The following is a 16,594-nucleotide window of genomic DNA, read 5'->3' as shown; positions in this document are numbered from 1 at the left end:
ACTTCAAAGACTTGGTTCTCCACTAAGATATAATCATACTGCAAATGATTAAATAAGTACATTATTATATGAATATTACCAAACATGGATCCACCGCCACTCCGCGAGCCTCAAGATTTTTTCTGACGGTTGTTATCTCATCACTTGCAAGATATGCTGGATGTTCTTCATTACATTTCAGCATCTTCTCCAATTCATTTTTGGTTTCATTGCGAATACTCTAAAAAATTGCATATAAGAAGAGTTCAGATTTCAGGGGCTGCTATTCTTTATTTTGTGGTGCTTTTCCCTGATCAGTAAATGAAAGTGAAGGTTCTAAAATGAACTTAGCTATTTACAGCATAGTTAGGTGGGTGGATAAAGATGTGTAATTCTAAAGTAGAAGCTTTACTTTTGATAATTTACTTTATTCCAAAATAGAATACTGAATTAGATATTCCCTAGCTCTAATACATGCACTTTGGAAAATAAAATTCATTCTTTCATGACTTCAGATTCTGAGTTTAATAGGTTGCTCTTCTGTTCGAACAAATAACTATTAGAGGCTAGAAATGCTTAACAATTAAAGTTACTAGAAGGCTCTCGGCCACTATGATGCATTCCATCGTGGATACGAATAAAGAATTTAGGACTGATTAAATTACAACTGAGGTTTCTAAATCTTTAAAGGCCGCATTGTATGATCTACTTCTTGGAAATGAACAGTGAACTTGGAAAACTATTTTATTTACTTTCAGCCCATTTTCTTTAGTAATAGTAGGAACAGCATTTATTGAAAGCCCACTAAGTGTAGTCTGCAGTTTACTAAGCACATGGGAAGTACAAAACAAACTGGAGTTACATTCCTCACTGACAAGGATCTTAAATTCTAGTTTAGAATTGATCTACATCAGATTTTAGAATCCCCTATTATTAGGAAAGATTGAACTCTTCTTTTTTGTTGGAGTGCCAATTTGCTTCACTACTAAACACTGAAATTTGAGCCAGAAATGAAAATTTCTGAGCTGTGTAGCGGTGGATGGGCAACCACTGGAGTTTTTTGAGGAGTGTGGGGTGTTATTTCCTGAAGACTGTAAGCCCGTTGTGGGCAGGGATTTTCTATTACTGTATTGTACTTTACAAGCGCTTAGTACAGTGCTCTGCACAAAGTAAGTGCTCAATAAATACGAACGAATGAACGTTTTTGTAGAAAAATGATCTGAGCAGCAGAGTGAAGGATGGACTAGCTTAGGGAGAGACAGGAAGCCGGGAGGTCAGCAAGGAGGCTGATGCAGAAATCCAGGTGGAATACCGAGTGATTGTATTAGGCGGGTAGCAGTTTGGATGGAGAGGAGAGGGCGGGTTTTAGTGATGCTGTGAAGGTGGGATCGACAGGATTTAGTGAGGGATTGAATATGTGGGTTGACCGACAGAGTGGAGTCAAGGGTAATGCCAAGGTTACGGGCTTGTGAGACGGGAAGGATAGTGGTGTCGTCTACAGTGATGGGAAAGTTAGGGGAGGACAGGGTTTGGGTGGGAAGATAAGGAGCTGTTTTGGACATGTTAAGTTTGAGGTGGTGGAAGGATGCCCAAGTAGGGATGCCTTGAAGCCAGGAGGAGATGCAAGATTGGAGAGAGGGAGAGAGAACAGGGCTAGAGATGTAGATTTGGGCATCATCCACATAGAGGTGGTAGTTGAAGCCAAGGGAGTGAATGAGTTCTCCATGGGAGTGGATGTTAGATGGAGAATAGAAGGGAACCCAGTAGTGAGCCATGAGGGACCCCTACAATTAGGAAGTGGGAGGCAGAGGAGGAGCCCATAAAGGAAACTGAGAATGAACGGCCCGAGAGATGAGGAGAGCCAGGAGAGGACAGAGTCAGTGAAGTCAAGGTTGGATATCTTTTCCAGGAGAAGGGGGAGGTCCGGTGTTGAAGGCAGCTGAGAGGTAGAGGACGATTAGGATGGAGTAGAGGCTGTTGGATTTGGCAAGAAGGAGATCATTGGTGACCTTTGAGAGGGCAGGTTCTGTGGAGTGAAGGGAACGGAAACCAGATTGGAGGGGTTCAAAGAACTGGAGGAGAGGAATTTGAGACAGCAGGTAATACACGACTCGCCCAAGGAGTTCAGAGAGGATTGATTAGGAGGGAGATGGGGCAATAACTGGAGGGAGCTGTGAGGGTCAAGGGAGGGTTTTCTTAAGATAGGGGAGAAATGGGTATGTTTGAAAACAGTGAGGAAGAAGCCATTGAAGAGCGAATGGTTGAAGACAGATGTTAGGGAGGGAAGAAGGGAAGGGGCGAGAGTTTTGATAAGATGCGAAAGAATGGGGTCAGATGCGCAGATGGAGGGGGTGACTTTTGAGAGGAGGTAGATGATCTCCTCTAGAGATACTGGGAAGGATGGGAAAGTTCAAGAGGGAGCTGGAAGGGGGAAGGACTGAAGAGGGGCAGGGACGATTTTCGGGAGCTCACACCTGATAATTAAGTAAGTGGCCAGGTCACTGGGGGCAAGGGATGTGGGAGATGGGGGGATGGGGGCTTGAGGAGGAGGTTAAATGTCTGGAACAACTAGTGAGGGCGATGGGCATGGGTATAAATAAGGATCTTCCTCTACAGTAAATTGGAATTTAAAAAAATGGTAATTTATCTATAAAACGATCAACTGTGTTTGCTTTTACCTGTTCTTGAGTACGACAATCCCAGTATAACCACCTCTTCTTCCAATCTGGGCCTACCATGCTTTCGATTACAGATTCAGCTGGGAAAGAGAAACATGTTTCATTCCTCCAGATAATACAGCATATCTGTGTAGCCTCAAGGCAGTTATGATATAATTAGGAGCATATATTTTATCCTCATACTTTGGAAAACTCTACATCGCTTTAAAGAAAGAAAGAGAGAATTGTAACGTATGATGCTTCCAGAGAAAGTTGATAAAATCTAAAAAAATTCATTTATATAGTTTTCGTAAATACAAGTTTCAAACTCAACAAACACGTCATGTAATCTATTTTCATGATTACTTACAAATAGTTAAGTTCTGGAGAGGGTCGGAAACTCCTAAAAGAGCCAGCTCAAAGCAGAAGCCACATTTTACACTTAGTTAAGTCTTATTAGAAAATTATTTACTATTAAAACAGACAGTGTCTATATTGATGCCCTCGTGAATAGAGCACAAGCCTCGAAGTCGGAAGGACCTGGGTTCTAATCTCGACTGCGGCACTTGTTTGTTACTGTGGGCTCTGTGGGTTGTGAACACACAAGCTTTTACACATGGCAATTACACAGGATCTACCCCACCCAGACCCGTACTCACTATCCTTAAGACGACATCGGAGAGCCTCCTCCATAAAATAAATAGCTGCGTCCCACTGCTGTTTATCACTTATCGACCGATCTTCTAAAGCATTGTGTTGGATTACTCTCTGAAACGGCAGGTACCGAAGAGACTCATTAGTGGTGCACCTTCATTATTGAGCTTCCTAACAATGAGTAGGAGTCATTCCAACTCTGATTAGTGGGTGGATTTATTAGAACAGCTGTTCCTCTTGTTCCCCTTTCAGACTCCCATTTCACCATTTTGCAAAGGATGAGGAGGTCAAGGAAAGATGTGAATCCAGGTATTTTCCCTTCCTGCTAGGAGCTTAGAACATGTCTTTGGGAAAACGGTGAATTTAACGAATAAAATAAAATTTGGAGATCGTTTGTTAATTTCACTCATTTAGCATGGAAAATTGCCAGTTTGGTCTATTTTTGCTCTGATACATCTGGAATTCTATTTGGATGGCATAACAAATGGTCATGAAATTTCATTATGCTCACATTTTTGCTTGTTTACCTAAACTGAGGGGTAGGGATTGAAAATTTCACTCTGGGAATCCCAATTAAGTTTAGCAATGATTTTCACATGCTAGTGGAAGCAGAACTTGTGTTGCCTGCCTATATCCCAATTTTCAGTCCCATGTTCCTTTCACATTCTACTCGGTTGAAAATAAATGCAATCTACTATTATATTTTCAGCGGCCAAATTTTGAAGACAAGTTTGAATCCTGTTCGGGAATTGTGGAAAATCATGAGCTATATTCAGCAATAGTAGAAATCATGCAGGATAAGTGCACCCAGGAAAACAATGAATTATAAACAAAAACCCTCCCAGCCCCACAGTGCTTATGTACATATCTGTAATTTACTTATTTATATTGTCTGTCTCCTCCTCTGGACTGTACTGGATTGTTGTGGGTAGGGAATGTGTCTGTTTATTGTCATACTGTACTGTCCCAAGCGTTTAGTACAGTGCTCTACATACTGTAAGCATTCAATAAAAACAACTGAACATGAGTAAACAACATAGAGCAGAGCATGCTATCTGCCCTTTTTATATGGTAATAACAATCCAATACTCGATTTGGAATAGCTCAGATTTAACTCTTCTATAGTCAAGATGAAAATGAAACACATCACGCTCAACTACTCTTATTATAAAATGTTACGAACAAAAAGCATTCTTCAATGCTGCTTTAATTCACATTTCCATTACTGTCAGCCATCTGAATTTGCCTCAAGAAACAGTTGTTAGAGGCATCTCTGTGGAACGGATCCTGCCCAGTTCCACTTTTCCCAAGCACTGAAACAATTTGAAATAAGGCAGGCGGCACATTGGCGAGCAGGAGGACACAAGGATCGAACACAGTACGAACATGGTGCAGGCTCTTCATTCATTTACAGTTATAAACTAATGGACTGACAGGAGAAAGTGTCAAGGGAACGTAAAATTCAAAAAAGCATTCAAAAACAAAACAAAAAAGTAGATTATTAGACCAAGCTAAACTATACCAAGCTGTCCTCTGCTCTTTCATTCCACTTGTGACGCTTAATAGTTTCTTCTTTAACGGCTTGTTTAAGCTTGTCGAATATATCATCATGCTCCTTCCCTTTAGGTTCTGTCATGAAGCGAGAGAATTCTTCCTGGAGGGTCTCCCAAGCAACCTAGAATCATTTAAAGGAAATGCTATTTATTTCTATTTCGACTTCGTAAATTCATCGTGAAAAATTGCACAGTCATAGATGGTACATTCAGTTCCTCAATAACCCTAGTTTTCACATATGCACTTGGGTCTGTTCCTTGTACTGCTTGAGCATTTTGCTATTCACCCCACCCAGGCCCATAGCATTTATGTACATATCCTTAAATTCTGCCACTTCCCCATCTGTAATTTATCACTGTGGGCAGGGAATATGTCTACGAACTCTGTGATACTGTACTCTCCAAAGCACGGAGTACAGCGCTCTGCACACCATTAAGTAGTGCTCAATAAATACAACTGATTGATTGATTTGTATGTCTGTCTCCCCTCCTAGATTGTAAGCTTCTCGGGGACAGGGTTCATGTCTACCAACTCTGTTATGTACTTTCCCAAGAGCTTACTTTGGTGCTCTAAACACACTGTAAGCATTCAATAAATACCAATGATGGATTGATTCACCTGTTCTGGAATGCTGTTGGGTTATGTTCTCTTGACATCGTCAAACTACCCAAATTGAATGAAATGCAATGTTGGACGAAATGGCTGTATTCAAGAAGTTACATATATATTCGAGCAGTAAAGAACTGAATTTCTTCCCCCATTATAGGAAGCCGATTGGTAAATCATCGCTAAATCTGTTGGTCTGATCTATGGACTCCGTCAAATAATGATGATAATAATGTTGGTATTTGTTAAGCGCTTACTATGTGCCGAGCACTGTTCTAAGCGCTGGGGTAGACACAGGGGAATCAAGTTGTCCCATGTGGGGCTCACAGTCTTAATCCCCATTTTACAGATGAGGTAACTGAGGCACAGAGAAGTTGAGTGACTTGCCCACAGTCAAAAAGCAGACAAGTGGCAGAGCTGGGATTCGAACCCATGACCTCTGACTCCAAAGCCCGTGCTCTTTCCACTAAGCCACGCTGCTTCTCTACTCAAATGACACCTTCAGGTTTAGAGGCTATTAAATCACTTAGGTGAAGTTCTAGACTGCTGGTTTGGCCTATCCCTCTCACCCCTCCCTTTATCTCTAGGGCAGAAAAGAGGCCCAGTGGGAAACCTTTGGCCTCTGTGGTGACTATCAACTCCTAAATCCACCTTCCAGTGTGCCCTCCCCACCCCTCTCATTTTTAACTTCCTCAGGGAAAGAAGTGTCCCTGAAGATTTACGGCCTTGGTAGCCACACTGCCCTCTGGTCAGTTGTGACTTCTGGTGCACAAACCAATACTGAAAAGGACATGGCTCAAAGTAAGGTTCAATGCAATATACTCGGTTCTGCCAGAACAATGTTTTTCCAAGGTATTTTGGCTAGAATGCATCCACAGAAGGAGGGACCATTCTTCCAATGATGTCAGCCTGTCTAGAAAGAGGGCAACTGAGTGGCAGAAGAAACAGCTGGGGTAACACGTGTGTGTGCAGTGCTGGTGAGTACAATGTGTGGTTTCGTTTACACGGTGAGCTGCAAAAATGCAAACTTCGCTTTGTAGGGGAACTAAGTGGGTACTTTCGATTCGTGTTTTTCATAACTGGCCTGTTTCCTGTAGCTGATCAAATAGGGGCCACTAAAAACTAAAAGACGTTTTTAATGGGTGCTTAGCACAAATCCTGGCCCCAATTTAGTGATATAAACATAAATGATGAAGTGTACATATCTTGACAGAGAGCTAGTGGTAGGGATGGGAACCAAAGAATGGATGAAGTACTTCCAGTTCCTTGATCTACACTTCAGATTAAGATTTCTTTCTAGTCAGCAACATTTCATCCTGACCTCCACGGCCTTAGTAGGAAGCTGTTTATCAGTCCATTGTTTAAGTTTAATGTCCACTGTAGTGTTGAAAGTCCCCGAATTCATCGTCTGTGCAGCTGGAAGGTAGATATTTTCGATAACGTGAGTCGATACCCTTTCCCACAATGTTTGCTGAAGAATTTCCTCCCTGAAAAAAATAAGTTTCCATTAACGTACTTCTCTACTACCTCAATCTGCCTATTATATTCTTTATTATACTCTAATTTTTAATTGTAAAATAGAAAATTGGCCAAAATCGAGCAATATATCAAACTACATTTAAGACTGCTGGGCAAGGACTCAAGAAGGGAAATGAGACCAAAATTAATGATTAATTTTGCAGCAAATATTAACCTTAGCATTCAAAACAAAATGCACAGGAGATATTTATTAGATCTCTGATTAAGGAAAGACAGATTTTGACTTTTAAAGTAAAGAATACATTCTTGAAAGGCATTTGACTTTATTATCAAAGGAAATCTTCGTTGATAACAACTGATTTTAATATGAGACCAGAAAATAATATCCACATGGTATTAAAAAGCATACATTTTTAGTGTCATGCCTGAAATAAATTCACCTTCGTAACTCATAAATGCTCAAATTAATAAATATTGAAGCTCAGGAGCAGAAAACTCATAGGCCCCAGCTTGCACCTAGAAATTGAGGATTTCAATTAATGACCTGATTCCAGAACCCAGGAATAAAGTGAGACTTTTTTGATGGAAATGGAAATACTTTAAGTGGAACACAAAATCCACTCTCACCAATGATCTAGAAAGCAGTCAACCAAGACCTTTTTCATACGTTCCTTAGGAGGATGAGGAAAGGAGTTGAAAACGTGATCCATACTCAACAAATACTTCAAACTTCATATTTTCTCTGTGTTACTCAGTTTGAATGTCCAAAAAACGGTGGCAAAAACACTTCAAACATTCATTTAAAAAGTAACACATGACTGAACTGAAGCTTTCTGAGCCATGACTCTGAAGTGATCTGCTAACATATAAAGTCTCTGATAGCAGGATTTGTGCTTATTTTCAAAGTGGAGAATAGGCATTAGGGTGTTTCTTGATGCTTGTATAATAATATATAAACTTGACTCAATAACCGGAAGCAGATTACACAGGAATGAGAATATATGTTCCTGATAACTTAGAGAGTAACAAGTTTAACAAATGATTTTATTCTCAGAGAATCGGACAACGTTAACATTATATAGGACAGAGAACCTAATGGAGCAATGAAATGTAAAAAAGTACTTACCAGTGCTTTGGTGTAACTTGGGTTAAACTGATAACTTCATCAAGTATTTCATTTTTAGCTTTTTCAAATAATTCATTCTAGACAGTAAAGAATAATTTGATTAAAAACAAGTTTATCAGACCAAAACCTTTGGAAAAGAGGAAGGACCCCTTGCCAAGGAAGGTAGTCTGTGCTTAGGTTTTGGATTACTTAAGCACTAATTCATTTACATAGCTTCATTTCTTCCTCCAAATTGGTACCTGTCTTCCCTGCTCCTTATGGCCTGGGTTCATGTTTGTCTGTTGTACTTTCCCAAGCTTATAATTCCACGCTCCACATGTAATACACACTGAATTAATACTACTGACTGATCGACTGATAGTGCTTCTCCTACGTTTGCTTATTCTGCAACACGGCAGAGCTTTAAATTCAAAATTTTAACAAAAATATAAGTGAAATACAATAGATGTTAATTGAACAGGCTTTACCCGATCGAGTTCTCGTAAACGGGGAAAATTATTCTTCCACTCGGTCTCCAGGTTAAAACGGGTTGCTAAGGAGGAAAAAAAATAACGACTGGTAAGTAACTGATCAAAGTTTCTGAAAAACTTCACATATCCACATCCCCTGTATAGCTCTCTGCTCAGAGAGAGGAGTTTGTTTGAGGATTTCTTGGTGACCAAATAGTGCCTTGAAGGGTAAAAAAACCCCAAAACTTCAGGCAGTATTTGAAAGTTGATTTGTAAACAGATCAGAGCAGTTGTAAAGGTGAATAAAACCCTATGATTTCCACTAATTCTACTTCAATCCTGTAGAATTTCCTGAAATTTACATTGTTCCAACTTTTAATTTCAAATATGCACAGGACTTTGAATTCTAGAAAGGAATTCTTTCAGGAACTATATTACGCAGAAATTTCAGAGTGAATGATAACTCAATTTCACCTTTGAAGAGGATACCCAAATGTATTCATCCACACACAAATACAAGCATAAGTTGACTTAGTGGAAAGAGCATGAAACCAGGAGCCCAGAGATCTGGACTCTACCACTGGTTCTGTTATTTGCCTATTGTATGACCTTCAGCAAGTCAGCTAACTTATCTGTGTCAGTCTCTTCACCTGGAAAATGGAAAAAAAAAATACGTGTTCTCATTCCCTCAGACTGAATCCCATGTGGGCCAAAAATGGTGTTCCATCTGATTACCGTATACCTACTCTGCGCCTAGCATATCCTTAATAGCATTATTATTAATTTAATCAACCAACAAGACAGTAATTTTGACTTACTTGGACTCAAACTGGAAATGCCCCTACTTTTTCAGTTACTTTTTTCTTCATTAATTCAAGAGTCAAATTTAGGCACATTTCACCCCCCAAAGTTAAAAGCAGCATAGAGAAAATAACTACCAGCGAAGAAGTGATAAAGGAATAATAGCTCAGAGACTAGTATTTGAGAGGAAACAGTTCTTGCAAAGATTTAAGGTATCTTTACCTTTAAAAGCATCTGCCTGTTGTTCCACTGATTCTCGCACCATTTTCCAAAAGCAGTCAGACACAGCAAGACTAAGATTTTTTGTTGTCACTTGGTGTGCCTTGAGCATACATGTTCTATAAGAAAGTACCAAAAATCAAATGGGCTATATTTTTGCCTTCCCAAAGCATAAGTAATTAGGCATCATTCTGAAAGTACAGAAGCTCATCATTGTACACATATTCTCTCCACCTATTCCACCATCTTCCCTAACCCAATTAGTGAAGCCTGAATGGAGGGAAGCACAATTGTGTGATGAACAGGAACTTGAGAAAATATTTTTGAAAATCTGTACAATGTGAAAATTTATCTTTCTGGTGAAAGCATTCTTTTCCCCCTGTGGATGGGAAAAGTTGCCTGGCAACCTGCTAGACAACAGAATAGCCACAACTTTGCTGGTTGCCCTCTGGTCAGCATGCCATGAAGATTTCTATCCCGCTCTAGGGATATATAAGATGACTTTATGGTAGTTTACATCTTTAGTAACAGTTTTAATTGAGTGTCTATGTGATAGGCCCTCCACCCACTGGAAATAGCTCTAAGGCCATATTTTTCATTGGCCTCTACTCCATCCTATCCTCCTTGACTTTCCTGTGGCCTTCAACACTGTGGATCACCCCTTCTCCTGGAAATATTATCTAACTATGGCTTTACCACCAATGTCCACTGCTTCTATCTCTGATCGCTTATTCTCAGTCTCTTATTCTCCTCTGCCTTCGGTAGGGGTGCCTCTAGATTCAGTTCTGGGTCACCTTCTATTCTTCCTCTTCAACCACTCCCTCAGAGAACTTATTGTTGCCATGGTTTTAACTATAATCTCTTGGGGGATGATTCCCAAATCTTCTTCTCCAGAACTGAACTCTCCCCTTCTCCCCAGTTCTGCATTTACTTCTGCCTTCAGAACATCTCTATTTGGACGTCCTGCTGAAAACTCAAACTTACATGTCCAAAACAGAACTCCTAATCTTCTGACTCTAGCCCTGTCCTCTCCTTGACTTACTAATCACTGTAAGCAATATCACCATCTTCCCCATCTCACAAGCCATAATTCTGGCAGTATTCTCAACTCATCATTCTCACTCAACCTGCATATTCAATCTGTCACAAAATCCTGTCTATTTTATCTTCAAATCTCTAAAATTTGCCATTTCCTCTCCATCCAGACTGCTAGAACACTGATCCAATAACTTTTTTTCCTGTCTTGGCCTACTGTAACAGCCTCCTATGACTTGCCTGCCTCCTGTTTCTCCCCTCTCTAATCCAAACTTCATTCTGCTGCTCAGATCATTTTTTCTAAAATAAGTTCAGTTTATACCTCCTCACTCCTCCCAACCCCCCAGTGTTTGCTCATCCCCCTCTATATCACACAGCGACTCCTTACTACTGGCTTTAAGGCATTCAGCTCTCGCTTTCCTATCTTACCAACTTTAACCCAATCCATGCACTCCACTCTTCTATTGTCAACCTGCTTCCTGAACCTTAAGCTTATCTACCCTACCATTCTACCCAACCATCTTTCCTTCCTTCCCCCTTCAAATCTGACAGTTCACCACTCTCCACACCTTCAAAATCCTCCTAAAATCATATCTCCTCCAAGAGGCCTTTCCTGACTAAGCCCTCTTTTCCCATCCACTGTCCCTTCTGCGTGGACTATACACTTTGCTGGGTAGCCTTCAGGCCCTCTGATGTTCGACCCCAGCCACACACTACTTTAAATATCTCTCTGCTATTGTACTTTACTAAACACTAAATAAATATCATTGACTGTTTCCCCTATCATCGCCATCATCATTGATGGTATTTATTGAGCGCTTATGGTGTGCAGAGAGAGCACTGTAGTAAACACTGACTGTAATTCATCTTTATGCCGGTCTCCCGCTTTATAGACTCTAAGCTTTTTGTGGCAGAGACAACTCTATTGTACTGCGCTTTCTCAAGTATTTATTATGGTTCTCTGCATAGGATCAAAAAATATCACTGATTGAATGTGCATTGTACTCTACTAGGTACTAGGGTCTTACACAAAGCAGTGAAATTTTCTGATCCCACAAGGAGTTTGCATTTTCAATGGAAGACAAACATAAAAAGCTCTTAAAATGAACGTGGTCAGAATAAATGAGTAAGCACAGTGACTTAGTATAGATGTTAATAAGATTATAAATGCTTCAGTTAGTTGATCAGTTTATATGGCATTGGGTGCTAGAAAATTAATTGAAGGAAGGTTTACTGGAGGAGCTGGGATATTTTCAGGGCACTTACTTTAAGAGTTTAGAATTCTGGAAAAACTCCTCTTCGTAATCTTTGATAGACTCGATACTTTCACTACTATTACCTACAAGAAGATAATAATACAAGAACTCCAATAAGAAAATGCTTCTTATGATTTGAGGGTATCTAAAGACAGTGATGAGCTTCATTTACCTTTTCCTGTAACAACGGCAAAATAGCCTAAAGCTTTCATTGGGAAGAGTTTTCCTTCAATTATTTGTTGAATCTATAAAGTAAGTTGAGACAGCAAGTTTGAAATCCAGGTTTATGGGGAATGGGATTTTATTTTAATACCATTTTGGATTAAGCATACTTGGCATCCTTCTGAACTAGTACACTTTGTTATCTGAGCCTGCAAATCTCTTTTTGAAGAAGAGCTAGTTTTCCGGAACTACTCTGCCACGTAGACTTTTTTCCTACTGATCCCCTATTGAAATTTGCTTTCTTCACTTGAATTTTTTTGATCTTTCTGATTTACTCCTTCCTCCCACTATAACTTGAATAGAATAATTATGTAATCACTCTCCTCAAGATATCCATTTCCCTTTACACCTTCAAATAATTCCTCCTAGTTAGTACAGATCAAAAAGATCAAGTTAATCATTACAGAGTGAAGCAAATGTTCCTTATCTACATATATAATTCATTAAACCTGGTTGGATTTCTCAAGCTCCAGGACACAATTATCCATAACCACGAGATGGACTATTTACAAACTTCATAATCTACCTCTAAAAACTGTTAACTATCAATCGGAGGAGGATAAACCCACTCCTCAAAAAATGCATCAGAGTCTGAGGCAAGTCTTCCACCTACATATGGCATCCAAGGTTCATGGCATCCCAAATACCTTTATTTATTTTCTAAATAAAGGGAAATTATTCACTACCAAGTCAAGTCATTTTAGCTACACTACTTAGCTGGACATATGCAATATGTTAAAAATATCTAAAAGATAATTTTAGAGGAATTAATGGTAGAGCAATGATGTATACCTCCACGATAATGTTTTTTACAAATGATCCCGTAATATTACTTTCATACATAAAAATTGCAAGAAAGAAGTCATTCTCACCCTATTTGGGCTAGCTACATTTTTTTCGGCTAAGTCTACTTTAGTTAAAACAAATATCGTTCTCCTGCCATGAGGATCCATCTGACTGACCAAGTCAGTAACGATACTGCGTTCTGCATCAACAGATCCATCTACAAGAAAATCGAAAAATATTTTATAAATTCATGGTAGTTTTCTACAAGTTCATATGGCCATATATTTATTTTGGAATCAGAGTAGTCAATTTTTCCATTTTAATAAAATAAATCCTGTTTTCCCTCTTACTTTGATGGCAAACCCCACATAGACCAGGACTGTTTTGAACTTGATTATTTTATATCTACCTTATTGCTCAGTACAGTGCTTGGCACATAGAAAGCACATAACATATACCATTATTAAACGAGATGAAAACTAAACCTTCTATAAGCCAATAAGGTGCAGCTGTTCTGTGAAAATCAATCAAATATTTTTCGTATTTCCATATCTGCATGTAGGAAGATGTACACATACGTATTTAAAATAAAGACAAATTTCAGAAATTTCTATGCACTTATTCTAATTCTGCACTGCCTGAGAGAAGTCAACTTTGGACATAGAAGCTGCATGACCTAGTGGCTAGAATACAGTTCTGGGAGTTGGAAGGACCTGGGCTCTAATCCCAGTTCTGCCATTTATCTGTTGTGTGACATGAGGCAAGCCTCTTTAACTTCTCTGTGCCTCGGTTACCTCATCTGTAAAATGGGGATTAAGACTGTGAGCCCCATGTGAAACATGAACTGTGTCCAACCTGATTATCTTGTATCTACCCCAGTGCTTAGTAGAGTGCTCAGTACATAGTAAGTGCTTAACAAATGCCATTAAAAAAAACAAAAACAAAACAAAACCAAAAAATAACTACATCAATCCCTGGCATTTTGGAGATGTCCCGAGGTGAAAGCCATAAATTCCTTACAGTCAAGTAATGAGGACTGAGACACCTGTCAAAGTAGTGCAACTCTCAGCCCATTCATGATTTCTTCAACACAATTCACATCAGATTATCCATTTATCTTTCACACCTCTGATTTACCTTGAATACACAGAATGATGGCATTAGGATTTTGCATATAGGCTTTGCTGATGCTGAAAATGGTTTCTTTTGTGTCAGGAGCCATACCTGATGTCACAGTCTTGGGGGAAAGAAAAAAAGTTCAACTCTATTATCATTCTTCCATAAGCTAAGGCAAAGTGGGAAAAAAAGGCATGTTTGAAACATACTTACATTAATGACACCGGGTAAGTCCACAAGGACCATTCGCTGCAATCCAGGGCCTTTTACATTTAAAGATATTGTCTATAATAGATTATAATATGTCATTTTCTTTAGTCAAAAAAAAATAATTTGATCAAGATCATTCAGCAAACTAGTGTAATTAAAAAATATGTATTAATTACATAATCTCTTGAAAGATCCACAAACTTATTGAATATATGAATCTACTGGTTCATTTGAACAATAGATTCATATAATATAGGTCATGTAATACATTACTGAACTGCTCATTACCTCAGTACTAACTGTGCAACCTTCTTTGACACTTTTCCTCATTCGGAGTTCTATTTCATGTCTCAATGCTGCAAGCTGATTTTATGAGAGGAAAACCCCCCCCCCCCAAAAAAAGATTACTTCAACCACTGAAAGACCAATTTATAAAGACCAACCAATATAGAAGCGAAGAATCAAGAACAATTGTATTGTTTGCACCTCACAAACTAATTTACTGTATCTTGCTTATATTTACCCTGCTCAGCCTGGAATTCCCAACACTTTACATCTGTAAGATGATAGCTCTCTCCAGCTTTGAAGACATCCTAAAGAAGCCACCCGCTTCAGGAGGGATTCCCCAATTAAATTCCACCACCTCTAGTGGCATCCCTGCAACAGCCATGGCTAGCACAGATGTTAACATGATCACCCTCTATTGGTTTATTCTCATACTTAATCAGTGATTTTCTTATATTTGTGATGATTTGAGTCTTCCTGTCCCTCCCATTAGACTTGAAAGTTTTTGAGGTCAGAGACCATTATTTTTTACCTCTGTTGTATTCTCTCAAGTGCATAGTTCTGTATTTTGCACAGAATACAAGCACAATAAAATACTAACAAATGCTTGAAGAAATTACCTATATTACAGGAATACATTTTTTATTTCGACAATCTGTAAACCTATGTCTACACAGCTGACGATTCATCTCTTCCAAAAAAAACCCAAAAACATTTTCTTACATCTTCCTCTTTGGTAAGGTCAAACTCTCGACTACTGTCTTTAAAAAGGGCCACGTGGTGAGGACCTTCACTCAGTGTCACCTGAAATGAATAAGCATTTGGAGGCAACTGAAATGGAAACTCAAACACTTAAAATCATAACGTTTATAAATTATGTAACTCAATAAAGTGTTAAATTATGTTTTGAATCATAAAGTGAATTTAGGGAAGCGAAAGGCTGAAAGTCAGTGTTTTATTACCATTTACCTGAAACTCAGAAATTGAACATGACTTATTGCTCTCAACATTTTAAAGCACTCCATATTTATTCCACTTATCGAAATTAAAATTCCTTGAATGTGAAAAAGAAAATTTAAATCGAGACCCAGTGAGCAAAAGAACATCTAACGGATGCTTTATTTTGCTGTTACAAGATAAACAGGTGGGAGTCTAAATCACCTTAAGATTATAGTCTTAGGCACAACATATTTATTGAGTTAATAATAATATTTAAAAAATCCACCCCAAAAGAAACAATACAAAACCCATACTCTTTAAAATGAAAACGTATCATCCTTAAAATACACCACAGGCTAATAGTGATCTGAATATAGAATATATAGATCTACTAAAACAAACCATTTTCTACTAAAACAAACCATTTCTTACCTTGACAGGAGAACGTGTCATCATCTCCCCAGACCCGCGGGGGAATATCCGAGCTTGAGCAATCATTTCTAATACACTAGTTTTCCCAGCACTCTGATCTCCAACCACGACAACCTTAAAGGAAAAAACGCAAACCAAATTTAAACTTATGTTTTTAATCTGGCATTTGGATGATTTTCTGGTAAAGTCACAAGTTTACATTTAAATTCTAGAGGCTTTCTAAGTTACATTTATTTACCAGATAAATTTAACAACATATCAGTATGAGCATTAACCAAACAATGAATTACTGTTCAGTAAAAAAAAAAATGGGCATTCTAAAGTATTTATCTGGAACTGATGCCGGGCTAAAATGAATTTCCAGTTCCTTATCACGGAACTGAGATGAATAATATGAATAAATGGAATCAGTTCAGTCCTTGGAATAATTTGCATTATTCTGATTTTCTTTAGTGTCCACATTTATTTTACCTCCTCTTCCAGATGCCCACACTATTTCTGCAAGGGCTTTGGGGTTATTTCTGCTTCAGGAACAGCTGTATCCACTATTCTGTTAAATTTATAAAATTACAATAATAATAATCATAGTGCTGGGGTAAATACAAGATAATCAAGTCTCACATGAGGCTCATAGTTTAAGTAGGAGAGCAATTACTGAATCCCCATTTTGCAGATGAGGGAATCGAGGCCAAGAGAAGTGACTTATCGTACAGCAGACAAGTGGCAGAGCCAGAATAAGAATCCAGGTCCTCTGACTCCCAGGCCCGTACTCTTTCCACTGGACCACAC

The 16,594-nt window shown here is 38.7% G+C and overlaps 1 protein-coding gene across 4 annotated transcripts in view; it reads right to left on the bottom strand.

Annotated features, from left to right (window-relative positions):
* OPA1 (OPA1 mitochondrial dynamin like GTPase) overlaps positions 1-16,594 on the bottom strand; it is a 75,088-nt gene that overhangs the window by 27,590 nt on the left and 30,904 nt on the right. For all 4 annotated transcript variants that reach the window (XM_029068702.1, XM_029068704.1, XM_029068703.1 and 1 more), the window contains 16 exons: positions 15,806-15,919; positions 15,158-15,238; positions 14,438-14,512; positions 14,153-14,224; positions 13,961-14,060; positions 12,910-13,040; positions 11,988-12,060; positions 11,826-11,898; positions 9,528-9,643; positions 8,523-8,587; positions 8,056-8,132; positions 6,772-6,937; positions 4,813-4,965; positions 3,296-3,404; positions 2,658-2,737; positions 80-220 (listed from right to left, as the gene is read on the bottom strand). In XM_029068702.1, the coding sequence (XP_028924535.1) occupies positions 80-220; positions 2,658-2,737; positions 3,296-3,404; positions 4,813-4,965; positions 6,772-6,937; positions 8,056-8,132; positions 8,523-8,587; positions 9,528-9,643; positions 11,826-11,898; positions 11,988-12,060; positions 12,910-13,040; positions 13,961-14,060; positions 14,153-14,224; positions 14,438-14,512; positions 15,158-15,238; positions 15,806-15,919 (1,626 nt within the window). The remainder of the gene's footprint in view (positions 1-79; positions 221-2,657; positions 2,738-3,295; positions 3,405-4,812; positions 4,966-6,771; positions 6,938-8,055; positions 8,133-8,522; positions 8,588-9,527; positions 9,644-11,825; positions 11,899-11,987; positions 12,061-12,909; positions 13,041-13,960; positions 14,061-14,152; positions 14,225-14,437; positions 14,513-15,157; positions 15,239-15,805; positions 15,920-16,594) is intronic.

Source organism: Ornithorhynchus anatinus, chromosome 7 (genome assembly GCF_004115215.2).
Source record: "Ornithorhynchus anatinus isolate Pmale09 chromosome 7, mOrnAna1.pri.v4, whole genome shotgun sequence".
In the NCBI taxonomy this organism is placed as follows: domain Eukaryota; kingdom Metazoa; phylum Chordata; class Mammalia; order Monotremata; family Ornithorhynchidae; genus Ornithorhynchus; species Ornithorhynchus anatinus.
Note: the sequence above shows the minus strand (reverse complement) of the source record. Positions and strands in the feature narration are given on the sequence as shown.